Source organism: Caloenas nicobarica, chromosome Z (genome assembly GCF_036013445.1).
Source record: "Caloenas nicobarica isolate bCalNic1 chromosome Z, bCalNic1.hap1, whole genome shotgun sequence".
NCBI classification, from domain to species: domain Eukaryota; kingdom Metazoa; phylum Chordata; class Aves; order Columbiformes; family Columbidae; genus Caloenas; species Caloenas nicobarica.
In genome coordinates, this window is record NC_088284.1 from 107,872,266 (window position 1) to 107,885,823 (window position 13,558).

General features: G+C 45.0%; 1 protein-coding gene across 1 annotated transcript in view; it reads left to right on the plus strand.

Moving 5' to 3' along the window:
• CACHD1 (cache domain containing 1) overlaps positions 1 to 12,732 on the plus strand; it is a 104,232-nt gene extending 91,500 nt beyond the window's left edge. Inside the window, exons 18-27 of the mRNA XM_065655746.1 lie at positions 287 to 386; positions 514 to 630; positions 2,250 to 2,410; positions 3,066 to 3,152; positions 3,333 to 3,449; positions 4,357 to 4,508; positions 4,907 to 5,068; positions 5,823 to 5,900; positions 6,882 to 6,983; positions 9,705 to 12,732. Coding sequence (XP_065511818.1) covers positions 287 to 386; positions 514 to 630; positions 2,250 to 2,410; positions 3,066 to 3,152; positions 3,333 to 3,449; positions 4,357 to 4,508; positions 4,907 to 5,068; positions 5,823 to 5,900; positions 6,882 to 6,983; positions 9,705 to 9,943 — 1,315 coding nt within the window. The 3' untranslated portion in view covers positions 9,944 to 12,732. The remainder of the gene's footprint in view (positions 1 to 286; positions 387 to 513; positions 631 to 2,249; positions 2,411 to 3,065; positions 3,153 to 3,332; positions 3,450 to 4,356; positions 4,509 to 4,906; positions 5,069 to 5,822; positions 5,901 to 6,881; positions 6,984 to 9,704) is intronic.
• Positions 12,733 to 13,558: the final 826 nt, after the last annotated feature.

The window sequence follows — 13,558 nt, forward strand, 5'->3', positions numbered from 1 at the left end:
TGGATCTTCCCAGATCAGACAAGACAATGCACTGATCGCTTTTCCTTTCTGTTTCTAATCGGTTCGATTTTCAAGTTCTCCACAGTCCAGGCTTTGCTGCAACAGTAACATTTAAAAGCTTCAGGGAAATACCCAATATATTCTTTAGAGACATTCCCCAGGGAGTTTGCTTAATGGCCCTGTTATTTTAATAAACGGAAGCCTTTAACAATTCTGTAAATTTAAGATGGTGTTTGGTGTGGGTGTGTTTCTCTAACGGGGGTCTCCGTTCTCTGTTGCGGGGCAGGTGCTTCATCATGGAGGACAGAGGGTACCTGGTGGCTCACCCGACGCTCATCGATCCCAAGGGACACGCGCCGGTGGAGCAGCAGCACATCACGCACAAGGTCCGGCTCCTTTTTTCTTGGTTTGTTCCCGCCTCTTCTAATCGCTGAGGCGGTAAGGACTGTAGAGAAGCTGCTGTTTGTGTCTGATTTAAAAGGTATAAAATCCTACTCTTTTTTTTTCACTTAGGAGCCTTTGGTAGCAAACGACATTCTGAACCACCCAAACTTCGTCAAGAAAAACCTCTGCAACAGCTTCAGTGACAGAACAGTTCAGCGGTTTTATAAATTTAATACCAGCTTAGTGGTAAGTGTCTTTTTTCTGTTTTATTTTGCTTTTGAATGTACTTTGGTTGGGTTGGGTTTCTCTTGGTGGAAACGCAAATCCTTGCCAGGATCAGCAGACGCGGCTGGAGGCCAAACTGCCGTGTGGGTTGGCGGCCGCTCAGCCGCTCCAAACACAAACCCAGCGAGCTGGGCTGCACAGGAGTCAGTTGACGTGGAAGCAACTCATCGCGCCTTTCCGGACTTAAAAGGGGCCGATAAGAAAGATGGGGACAGACTTTTGAGCAGGGCCTGTTGTGACAGGACAAGGGGTGATGGTTTTAAACTAAAGGAGGGAGATTCAGGCCAGACATGAGGAAGAAATTGTTGCCCCGAGGGTGGTGAGAGCCTGGCCCAGATTCCCAGAGAGGTGGTGGCTGAACCATCCCTGGAGACATCCCAGGCCAGGCTGGACGGGGCTCTGAGCAACCTGAGCTGGTGCAGATGTCCCTGCTCATGGCAGGGGGGGCACTGGGGGACCTGGGAAGGGCCCTTCCTATGATTTTCTGATCACGGATGTGATCGCTGGCCAGCTGTGTGCTTGATGTCTGCAAAGTCTCATCCAGCATCATGAAAAAAAGCTCTGGGTGAGGAGTTTCCAGCAAGAGTTGGGATTTTTTGTTCTGGATCCTCTCCTGACCTCTGGCTTCCAACCAGTGTCACATTCTCCTGTGACATGGGTAGTGAAGGTCTCTAATAACTTACTTTTTAGGTGGATGGCTGAATACATGTATTTAGTGGTGCAACTTGCAGGAACATTTTCAGACTATCGTTCGTCAAACTGCAGCCTTTGGAGATGTGAACACTCTGCGGTCCCTGTGGGTCATCTGGGCTCCTTTGGGTGCTCAGAGGTCTAAGCCAGGGGCTGTCGGCTCTCGCTGCGCTGTGAATGCCAATTGCAGCACCACAGATCGCTGCAGAATTATTCCAAAGATGTTAAGCTCTGTGGGAGAAGCTGCTCTTTAAAAAATACTTTTCAATTATTACTGGGAGGAGAAGGTGGGAAATGAGTGTCACAAATATTTGAAAGTTATGTCAGAATAGACCGATTTATGTCAGTTAGGCTTAAACATTTTCCCCACGCTTGAAATGCAAACCAGAAAGTATATTACTGTAAAGGAAATTGTATAGGACAGAGTGAAAACTTCAGATTGTGGCATGTAAATAGGAATCAGGAACGAGCCTGCCTACCAAACAGATCACAGCTGCACAGCGCTGTGGTGGATTTTTTTATAGTAAATGTGCCAGGAAGTTTTCAACAAGTCGTGCCGGTGCCTCCCCGTCAGAGCGGAGTGTCTTTGGGGGGGTCAGCGATGACTGGCGCGGTGGGGCCGGCTCGGTGAGCCATGTGAAGGAGGGAAGTGGAGTATTGGACTCTGACGCTGCCACATCTCGTAATGTTTACAAGCAAAGTGTATTTTTTTTTTTCTATCTTCAGCAAAGTCTTTCCACCCAGCAGTAGCTTGGAAGCAAAACTCAACAGGTTGATGAACAATTTTATCAACCTCTTATTTGTGAAGGTGGCATTTGTGTTCCCTCGGCTCCGTGGAAGGAGGAAAGTTTTCTTCTACACCGTTAACACTACTTTTCTTTTTTTCCTAGGGTGATCTGACTAACCTTGTGCACGGCAGCCACTGCTCCAAGTACAGGCTGACGAGGATCCCGGGCACCAACGCCTTTGTGGGAATTGTCAACGAGACCTGCGACTCCCTGGCGTTCTGCGCCTGCAGCATGGTGGACAGGCTGTGCCTCAACTGCCACCGGTGAGCAGCGCGGACGTGCCGCCCCAGCCCTTTCCTTCTTCCCGCTTCCTTCATCTCAGTTTTAGAAAAACACCTTTGTTTTATAAGCTGAATGAAAACTTGCAGCGCAAAACTGGAGTGAAAACAAATAGTTGCTTTACCTGTGCTGTGCGTAAGGGGCACGGTGACTTAGCCAACTCTCATCCTCAGCGTATAAAAACGCAGGGTCGTTTGTTCTTGACAAGTTTGGGTAGATAATGTTAAAGACCACCACAGATTCAGTTATCTGTGCATCAGGCCCTTTGTTCTGGCATATTAATACACACAATGTTATATGGATTGACTTAGATTTTCATCGAGGGGGTCCAGGTGCTTGCAGGAGGTTTTGCCCACACCAGCATCGTTATGCGTTTGCTGCAAGAGCGATCCTTGCGTCTGGGTCTGAGACTTGGCCGGGGTCTTCGCTTCTGAAATTCCAGGGGGTGGGTAACAGAGCAGAAAGGCTCCGTTATTGCCTTGTCCTCAGTCGCAGTGCAGAACAGAAGCAATCCCGGTGTTCTTGGGGGAAGGAGGGAGGTTCCGAACGTGGGGAACGGCCCTCATGCAGCTGCACTGTGGGGTTGCAATCAGGGCCTGATGTCTGATGCAATTTTTTGTGTGTTCTCTGACCCCAAAGAATGGAACAGAACGAATGCGAGTGCCCTTGTGAGTGCCCTCTGGAGGTAAATGAATGTACTGGCAACCTCACTAACGCCGAAAACAGGTGAGAATTAACAAAATCACTTGTTTGTTCATGTTTACTCACAGCTGATACAGGCTAGAACAGACAGTAGTTTTAGTATAGTTACGCAGATAATATGTAATAGGTAAAAATGATGTTTTTCCTTGATTGTGCTTTGGCTGCTTTTGTAGTAAGAGGCTTTACTTTTTTCCCCCAATATAGGAACCCGAGTTGTGAAGTTCATCAGGAGCCAATGACTTTCACGGCCATCGACTTGAGCCTGCAGGACGCTCTCCCGCAGTGTATTAACACCCAGTGCAACCAGAGGACAGAGAGCGGGTAAAGTGACCTTCTCCATCCCTCCAAATAGACTGTGTTCTTGAAAGAATTCAGTGAAAATAGCTCTTCCTTACACGTTTCGAAGAAAAAAAAAAACCATGATGCCAAAATAAGAGTAATATCAATGATGACACATGCTGCAGTGCAGAAACAGCAGACCTCCAGATTCCCATTCGAGTCACAGAACACCGTTAATAGCAAACAAATGGCTTTCCCTTCAAACTTTGTGACTTCAAGAACCGTCGGATTTGCTGTTGAAAGGGCGACAAATTCTTCCTTTTAGCAGCATGGCCCGTGCTGCCATGTGTGCGTGTCTGCTGGGAGACGTGCAGCTGCAGCGCTCGCAGCAAGCAGACAGCACTGGCACGGTGGTGACTTTGGAGCACGTTAGAGACAGCAGCTGCCTGTCAGCTTCTAGTTTCTCCGTTCTACTCCTGGCGTTAGGTAGAGAAGCTTGAGGACTTATTTTTTCTGCTAGTTAGGAGCGGTTGCCAGGCAACTGAGATTGCTGGAACGTATCGTGCTCTGACCAGACTTCCCAAATCCTTCCTTCCGTCTTCCAAAGGGCTGCAGAGAAAGGGTGGAACCGTAGTCAGACTTCACCGTGCTGAGAAATGTCTTGTTGGAGGAGTTATGAGTAGGAAGTTCTCCCTTTGCTCAGGCTGAGTGATGGAGGAAAAAAACCAAAGCAAACAGACTTGGAAGATGCACCTTCCATGCGGGATTCCCCTTGTGGTCCTTGAGCATTTTAATTGGAAGCTTCTTGTGGCTAAACATTACATATGTGAGAGTTTACAGATGATTTTGGCCTTCCTCTGTTTCACGATTCTAAAATAGACTGAGCTATGCCAAACGAGAACCGTTGAACTTGAAAGTCAATATGGTTTCCTTTCATTTTAATTTTCAGGGATTGCTTTGGCGTGTTGGACTGCGAGTGGTGCATGGTGGACAGCGATGGGAAGACCCACCTGGATAAGCCGTACTGTGCCCCGCAGAAGGAATGCTTCGGCGGCATCGTGGGAGCCAAGAGCCCCTACGTGGATGACTTGGGAGCAATAGGTAACTCTGCCTGGCTGGGCAGGTGCTGCATTTAACTGTTTGCATTCTGTAATGTGCATTTTCAGTGTCAGAGCATGCTTCACATAACACATTGACCTTTGATGCTAGTGGTAAATTAGCATAAATAGGGCATTAAGCAGTAAAGAAGTAGCACCAGGCCTGTTGTGGGTGTTACATTTTTTAAAATATTGACATGTAGCTGAGTCTAGCTATACTTTCCTGTCCTTAAGTTGTAACCTCTCTGAATTTCTTCTATGTAAATTGTGCTGTCCTATGTATGCACAGTTCAGCCCCTAGAAAGCCTTCAAGATCTTCTCTAATCTTCAGAGATGTTGATTTAAACCTTTCTGCAGAGTATTTATGGTTTTTCCCCCCCTGTTTTGTCCCTTTTGATTTAGGAGATGAGGTGATCACTCTGAACATGATCAAAAGTGCACCGGTCGGCCCAGTGGCTGGAGGCATTATGGGCTGCATCATGGTGCTTGTCCTGGCGGTGTACGCCTATCGCCACCAGATCCATCGGAGGAGTCACCAGCACATGTCACCTTTGGCTGCCCAGGGTGAGCTGATAACTCTGGAGAGAGAAATAGTAGGATGGGAATTAAAAACAAACCAGAACCAACTACAAAATAAAAAGGCTAAACCTCTTTCCTTGGTTTTGTTTCAATGCTTGGCCCTGTTTTCTTTCCCTTTTGCCAACCGCTCTTTCAGTGAGGTCTGGTCCAGGGGGCCTGTGTGTTGCTGCCCTCTCCTGGGTGCAGCCAGCCTTGCTGCCACGCAAAGAGGCTCTGCCCCAAAACCCTAACCTGCGCTTCTTGTCAGGAAGCTGAAGTTACTCTTTTTCTAGAGCTAAAGTTGGGAGTATTACCGTTTTCATGCCCTTTCTGCTTGGGCTGTTTGGGATGTGCCTTTTTTCCCGTGTGTTCCCTGCTTCTGGTCTGTGTGATGTTCATGGGATGTGTTATTCGTAGATAAAACCCCTAAATTTTGGGAAAAAGGATACAGGTAGAAAGATAGAGAGGTGAGAAGTACACTCAGGGTTCGTTACCTCTAGATTTGATTATACCCCAGCTCTATTTTGAATTAGTTCACTTTCTTCAAAACTTTAAATCCTGTTCTTTTCAGGGGGAGTTGGGGAATATAATTTTCCTAGTATCACCAGCCCCGTCTAGCTTGGAAAAAGAGCTCAGACTTCATTTCTTCACTCAGCAACGCAAAGTGTTTCCACCGTATGACCAGGGTGACAGCCGTTAGTAAGATGACCCCAAATTTTTCTCTTAACAGTTGCATTTTTCTGTTTGTAATGGTGTGTAGAAATGTCAGTGCGCATGTCGAACCTGGAAAATGATAGGGACGAGAGAGATGATGACAGCCATGAAGACAGAGGAATCAGTAAGTACCAAATCACTTTGCTGTTAAAAAAAAAAAAAAAAAATCTTAGGTTAAGAGTAAATGAGCTGTTTGTTTTCTTAATATGCTAGGATTAAAAATACATGAGGAAACCCTGTGCCGATCAGCAGTAGAAAATGACAGAACAATATTTTAACTTAAACTGTAACTTCCAGTGCACCCATAGTCTCGTGCTGAAAAATCACGGGGTTTATTTTAGTTTTAAAAGACACATCGTGACGATGTGTGGGGATTTGCCCCTTATGCTCCCCCATCACGACCACTTCCAGAAATAGCTCTGATCAGCTTAAAAATTGTAATTGTGATAGTACAGGCTGTGGAAAACTCCTCCCTTTGCTCAGCCTTGGAAAGGAGAGGCCAAGTCTGGCACATACATTCAACGAAAGTGGCAGTAAATCTTATTTGCCTTGATTGGGGATGCTCGTACTTCTTTAGCATTCAGTGAAATGGCACTTTGTGTATGATACTGCTGTACTGAAAGATGGGTCGGTGCACCTGAAGTCTGGGAGAGCTCCAGACTTGGACCAGATCCCTGTCTCTGGGCCCTCACCAAAACAGAACTAAAACAATCCCCAAGATTCAAAACTCTGTCAACACTCAAAAACTGAAAAATAAGCATATCTGAGTTCCATGGCTTGAATCTACTGCTCCTCCAGGTCCTTTTTAGTTTCATTTTGAGTTGGCTTTCAGTGCTCCCACAGGTTCTTTAGCATTGGCACAATAGTTCTCTAACTTCTATTATTCCAAGCAGATGAGGTGAATGAGTTTGACTGGATCTTCATTTATCCCACATTTAAACACCATCTCTACTTCTTTGTCACTTGACAGTCTTCTTAAAAGAAATGGTATTTGAGAAGAATTAGTTTGCAGAAGGTGCATTCCCCTGTGCATGATTTGTCCCCCTGGTACAATTCAGTACAAGCACTTTATTTAAATCCACTTCTGTTTCTTTCTCTCTCGCAGTCAGTAACACTCGCTTCATAGCAGCGGTGATAGAGCGACACGCGCACAGCCCTGAACGCAGACGCCGGTACTGGGGGCGATCGGGAACGGAAAGTGACCACGGTAAGACCTGGAACCGCTGCCCTGGCCCCAGGGTGATGATTGCGGTTAATCGGTTTTCTTCAGATCTCTGACACGTTGCCAAAACCAAACTCTAAACACCTTTGTTCCTTTATTGCTCCACAGTTCAGCAGTTTTGACACACCTCAGTAGGTGAGACTGTCCAGCAAGGGAGCTGGTTTTGCCAGAGCAGTAGGAAAGCAGCAGCTCCGTGTCCTGCTCCCCCCGGCTGGTTCTGGGTCCTGCCAACTTCACCGGGTTCAGACCCACAGCAGTGGCACTGCGTTTACCACACTCTTTTTCCACCGCCAACCCCATCAATGTAGATGTTCAGTTGAGACAATGGGCCTCTCCTTCTTAATGAGAAAAAGGAAATCCCTTGCAATGAGGTCAGTGTCTCTCCTGCTCTGCTCTCTGCCACAAGCAGGGACATCTGCACCAGCTCAGGTTGCTCAGAGCCCCGTCCAGCCTGGCCTGGGATGTCTCCAGGGATGGTTCAGCCACCACCTCTCTGGCCAGCCTGGGCCAGGCTCTCACCACCCTCGTTGTAAAAAAATTTCTTCCTCGTGTCTGGCCTGATTCTCCCTCCTTTAGTTTAAAACCATCACCCCTTGTCCTGTCACAACAGGCCCTGCTCAAAAGTCTGTCCCCATCTTTCTTATCGGCCCCTTTTAAGTGCGGAAAGGTGCAATAAGGTCTCCCCAGAGCTTCTCTTCTCCAGCTGAACCCCCCAACTCTCTCAGCCTGTCCTCCCAGCAGAGCTGGTCCAGCCCTCTGAGAGATGCTAATGATCAACATTAACTGTGTACGTGTGTAGCAACCAAGGTTATTCAGCCATCTGTGTTTGCCACACACACACTTCAGGGTGTTCAGGGAATTTTGACATGTCTCTCATGCCCTGAGACTAAGTCTCCTTAAATCTTGAAAGCTATTAGACGGGCATCATGCTGTTGACTCATGAGGAGGCTTAATATAAATGAGGAGGGATAGACAAGGCAGTCTGCCACAGACGTCCGCTCCGGCTGTGTGTCGCTGTTGCTGTGGCACAGCAGACCTGTGCAATTATTAAGGCGGTGGTTGCGCTAATGGAATTGCCGAGGGACAGGAAATCTGAAGGCCAAAGCCTTGGAACCTGGACGAACAGATGTCGGAGAAGCAATCGTGCTCTAGGAGGAATTACCCTGGATTTGGGGCCAGATGACCTGTGCTGAGGCAGATTTGCACGACTAATGCTCCTTTTGTTCCATTTCTTACATTCCCAGCAAATCTGTCCCTTCTTCCTAGTCTAGAGGTCTGGGTTAGCAGGGTAACTACCTATTTCTGACACGTGTGCTTCTATTTTTAGTTTCTGTAATTCCCTCTTCTTCAAAGGGCTGCCCAGTTGTCTTCCCCAGCCAGAAACCATGACTCAGACCATAGGAAATGAGAAGCAGCTTTGGGTACTCAGCCTGGTATTTTTAACACACTCCTTTTAGGTATCTCAAGCGGAAAACCTGACTGAGATGCTCAGAAGCACTACTGGTTTTTCAGCTCTTGGCCAAAGTTTGCTCAGGATTATTTTTCTGATTAAAGCGAGATTTTTTTTTTTTTTCCCTTTTAAATTTTGTTTGTGTTTTTGCATTTAGAAATACTGAGGTGATCTCACTTGTACTGCAAACCAGTTTTGAGGGGGTAGCAGCCGGTTTCAGTGGCAAATCCAAATTTCATAGTAACTACGAGCACCTGCTTCAAAAGAAAAGGACAGCAAATCTCTGACCTGTTAAGAAAAACTGCGAAAGCCGGATCTTGTCCTGCAAGGGTTAGCTGTGAGCTGGCGTTGGGGTGACATCATTTCCTCAGGATATCCCAGGGAGTGCAGTGTCTCCTTACTCCTCCAGACGCTGATCTGGGTTTTTGAACTTCTCCGCCTCCAGCAGCAGATATTTGAGCCGAAGGAGCCCAGAGTTCACTGTGTGTGCGTGCTCCGCTGGACGGAAAGCTCACCAGCATTCAACATCTGCTTGGGTTGTGCAAATAGTCCCTCCCAGGTGACAAGTGCTCTCTTCCTTTTGAAAATAAAATACTGTGATCAGACAAGAAGGCGATGTGAAGTTTTGCTGCCTCCAGATACAATAGCTGGTGAACCTTCCTAGGAAACATGTAGTTTGATACAGAGATTTGTGGTTTGATATAGTGGTTTGGAATAGAGACGGTAGCGGATCCCACGAGTTTCTTGACTGTTTGTAGAAATCCAAGTAATATTTTAAAAGATAACACCCCCTCTCTCCCCCCCGCCAAAAAATCTGTTATGTTTTGGTTTTAAAATCAGTGCCAGCAATTGTACCGTGACAAACTGCTGAATGCGGGATTGGTTTTTACTGTTTGTGGTACAGACCGTAGGTCCACAAAGTTTATAAAGACAGTGACAAGAAAAGGGATCTATTGTGAACCTACAGGCGAGGATGCTGTGGGTTATGGTTAGTTTGTTTGGTTTTGGTGGGTTTTGGTTTTGTTTGGGTTTTTGGTGTGGGGTTTTTTTGGGGGGGGGGCGGTGTTGTTGTGGTGGTGGTGTTGTTGTTGTTTGGGGTTTTTTTCTTTTTAGACTAATTAAAGAAAACCAATTGTTTTATTCTTCACAAAGCACTGACCATGCCTGATTCCGTGAAGGCTGCAGCAGTCAGCACCGTGGAATATTGACCTTTTAGTCTTGCTTTTAATTCTCCATCCTGCTGATTTATTTTCCAGGCTACAGCACTATGAGTCCTCAGGAAGACAGCGAAAACCCTCCATGCAATAACGACCCGTTGTCGGCCGGCGTGGACGTTGGAAACCACGACGAGGACCTGGAGCTGGACACGCCGCCCCAGACGGCCGCCCTGCTGAGTCACAAGTTCCACCACTACCGCTTGCACCACCCGACCCTCCACCACAGCCACCACTTACAGGCTGCGGTCACCGTACACACAGTGGACGCAGAATGCTAATGAACACCCCCCAAAAAAAAAAACAAACAAAAAACCAACAGACAGAACTTGTGAACAGTGATCCATGCAGCAAACGGCAGCTTTGGTTCTGTGCTTTTCACCAGGAACCATTTAACGAACTTCCTGAGTAAATGGTGAGGCAGAAGAGCTTTACATTTTTATAAATGTAAGGTTGGCTCCGGAATGGAAGGGGAATGCGCTTGATGAATGGACCTGCCATAACATTTAATAAAATGGAGCAGGAGGCATGTTAGACCTCCAAAAAGAGGGACGTGAGTTTATACAGCAGCTGAAGCTTTGGCAGCCCTGTTATGCTGAGCCAGGAGGAGAGAGAGAGCTTAAAAGAGCCAGAGATTATTTGGTTTCCTTAACTGGAAGAGCAGAAATCGTGCAGCTGAAGATGGAAAAAGTGCCAGAAGGAGGTGGGGGGTGAAAGGCTGTTGGTTTCTCTGCGGTTTGTTTGGCGCATAGAAAGTTCACTGCGCCGCACTTGCTGTATGGAACCCAGGACAATGCATCTCAAGATTTTTAAGTAAAGGATTATTTTTCTACTATTTATTGAACTCGAAACTTTGGGGGGAGGGAGGGGAGAAAACATGTTAGCAATTCTCCACAACTACCACGTATATCCTGTGATGGTGAAGTGGTTCTTCCGAGGAAGACATCTGTTTCTGATGAGCTGATATTCATCCACTGCCCCGCTCTGCAAAAGGGAAAATGAAGAAGTCGTTTCTGACGTGTTTACATGATGAATGCTTGCTTTTCCACAATTGTTTTCTGTAAATATTACAGCCTGATTTTATATTACAGTATTTTCTTCTGATTGGCAGAGGAGAAATCCTATACTCCGTTACTAAAATCCTGAGAATTCTGCCCAAAAACCTCTCCATCTTCTATCATCCTTAAAGGTTTCCTGTGTGGAAGTGATAAAAAATTTGTTTAGCATTAGTTACCAGATAATTCCAAATGAAATCTGTGCCATTCTTCTGGTTTGTTTAGGACACCGTCAGGAGGAGGAGTAGGGATAAACCAGTGTTTTGTAAAACTCGGGTTACTGTGGAAGGTATCTTTCGGAAATGATGATTTTTAAGCTGCTGCTGTTTGGAATTTAACAAGGATTAATCAATCTGCCTACGACACAGGGCATCATAACTATAAATTAGTTTTAAATCACAGTGTTGTATTTTAGATTCACATTTTGTGATTACAATGATATAAAAACATTCTTGCACTGTGCATATGATAAACATCCATTTATATGTAGGTTTTTTTAAAAAAATCACTCATTTTAATGAATATGGTACTTAATACTGAATTATGTAAAAAATTGGTTCTTAAACAGTACGGTAAAATAACTATATGTGTGATATCAGGATACCCCTTTATACTATGTATAAAATTAAAATCTCTAGTGAAATAAACTGTATATAACGTATAGTTCTGTGGATAACTGGCTAGATTGAAATGATTCCGTTTCACTTTCCTTTAAGTTGGAATGTGTGCTGTAACAGGAGTGAAACATTTGGGCAAGTGCCTCGTTTTTATAAAAAAACCCCTGAAATATCTAAACTTTACATAGAAATGACAGTATTGATTTAAAATTTTTCTTTTCAGGCCTGTTTGGGAAATGACCATTTCTGGCAGTGATCAGCCACCGCGGAGATTCACCAAAGCAAATCAGTTGGGTTTTTTTTCTTCTGTGCTACTGAAAGCTCGGTTGCAGTGCATTTGCCACTTGCTGTGTTTGTGCAGGATTGGGTTGGGATTTTTTGCTGACCAGACACCTGTGGGAATCTAATAATGCTGCTTTATGTTCTCAGAGGGCTGAATCTGACACCCTATAACAATCTCTGTCAATCTGTAGACCCTACTGGCTAGAATTTCTAATTTTGAATCCAAAATAATGCCAGTTGTTGGGTGATGGACAAACTGACTGTTGTGTCAGGTTTGCCTTTAGAAGAAAAGGCAAATCTTAACCTTACTGCTAGAGCAAAGAGCAACGTTCCCAGCCAAGCAGCAGAATTAAGCATGAAGGGAAAACAGCTTTCAGTGCAGAAACTGTTCAGCCGTGTGTGCGTTTTAATAACAGTTTGTGTGAAACCTCAAACAAAATGCTTTGTGGGTTTCCTAGTCCTACAGAACCCATAAAGCTGTTCTAACTAAGATTCAGAGGTGAAGCAGATTTGAAGTTTGAGCTTCGGACTTTATTTGTTCAAATCTGTGCATGTAACAGAGAATGTGGAATTCAGCCAAAAGCTGCTACCACATGACAAAAGTGTCTCTGGAAGTTACCGACTCGTAAAGCGGAATGTAAGTTGTATTTTGCTCATCTGCATATGTATGAAGGAATCTTGCTATGCAGCAGCAGGTCTTGAACTTGAGGATTTGCTCCCCAGTTGTAGTTTTTTATGTGAAGCAACATCAGAATAGTTTCCTTGTGTATAAAATAATATAAACACAAATAAAGAAAAGCACACCTTTTGGCTTAGGCACTTGCCTGCCCGCTCTCGTGCCGATGTTCATTTAAATCAGGTTAGGCTATGGAGCACATATGTAATGAGAAACACATTATTAAGTCCAGCTCTAACTAAACCGCAGTGTTAAACTCAGGTTATATGTATACATTTACTAACCCACACTGTCATATTCTGTACTACTTTTTATAGTGGGAGAAATCATTTTTATTCAAAATGTATCAAAGTAATATGAATAAGCACAGACATTGTGAAATGCAATAATATTAATTACTTTCTTGACTACAGTACTGTTTTGTTGTTCTTAAAATGACATGCCAGGCAGAAAGTACTTGCAGTGTTCTCTGTTGCAGCCCTGCCAGAAATACATGTAAGTGTTACAGCTCTCTTTGAACCACTAACAAAAAGTCACGGCAATGAGCCCCCTCACTTTTCCCTTTACAAATTTTACGTGTAAAAGCAGTAGTAGAGCTGCACCTCACTGCTGCTTCATCGCATTTGTTCCAGGACATACCAACTGCTCCTGACTTGTGGCATCTGGACATCCTTGCTTACACTGGAAGCAACGAGAAGGGCCAGAGCTTTTGCTATTAAGGAATAATTAAGGGAAAAATGCAAATCAAGAGGTGTGCCAAATCGCAGCTTCAAACGCTGACGGTTTAACCTTGTCCCAGCAGGAATCAGTGTAATGCTGGGAAAGATATTGTTTATTTAAAGCAAAACCTGATAAATACAGGAGGGACCATGGATGTAACGGTGGTTTCAAGAAGCTGCGTGATAGCTCTTCCGTTTTTATTGCAGGTGTTGCTGCCATGGCCCTTCCCTCCCCATAATTATTTTACTGTGTTGACTGAGGAGCAAGACCATAAAATGAGCAGTTAACTGCCTGACTGGGGCTCATACCTGAATCCTCCGTACCTGTCACTGTGAAACTTTACAGCCGTTTTCCACTTGTTTGGTTTTTGAAACTTAGTTGTATTAATTGCCTGTAGTTTTTCTTCTTCCAGAACAAGTTCTTTTGAAATGAAAAAGAGTGTTGCCTTTGGTTTGCGTTCACTACCATTGAATTGACTTAATGCTCTCAGTATTTGAGCACTGTCAAGTATATTGATTTTTCCTACAGGTTACAAGCAGGTTCTCC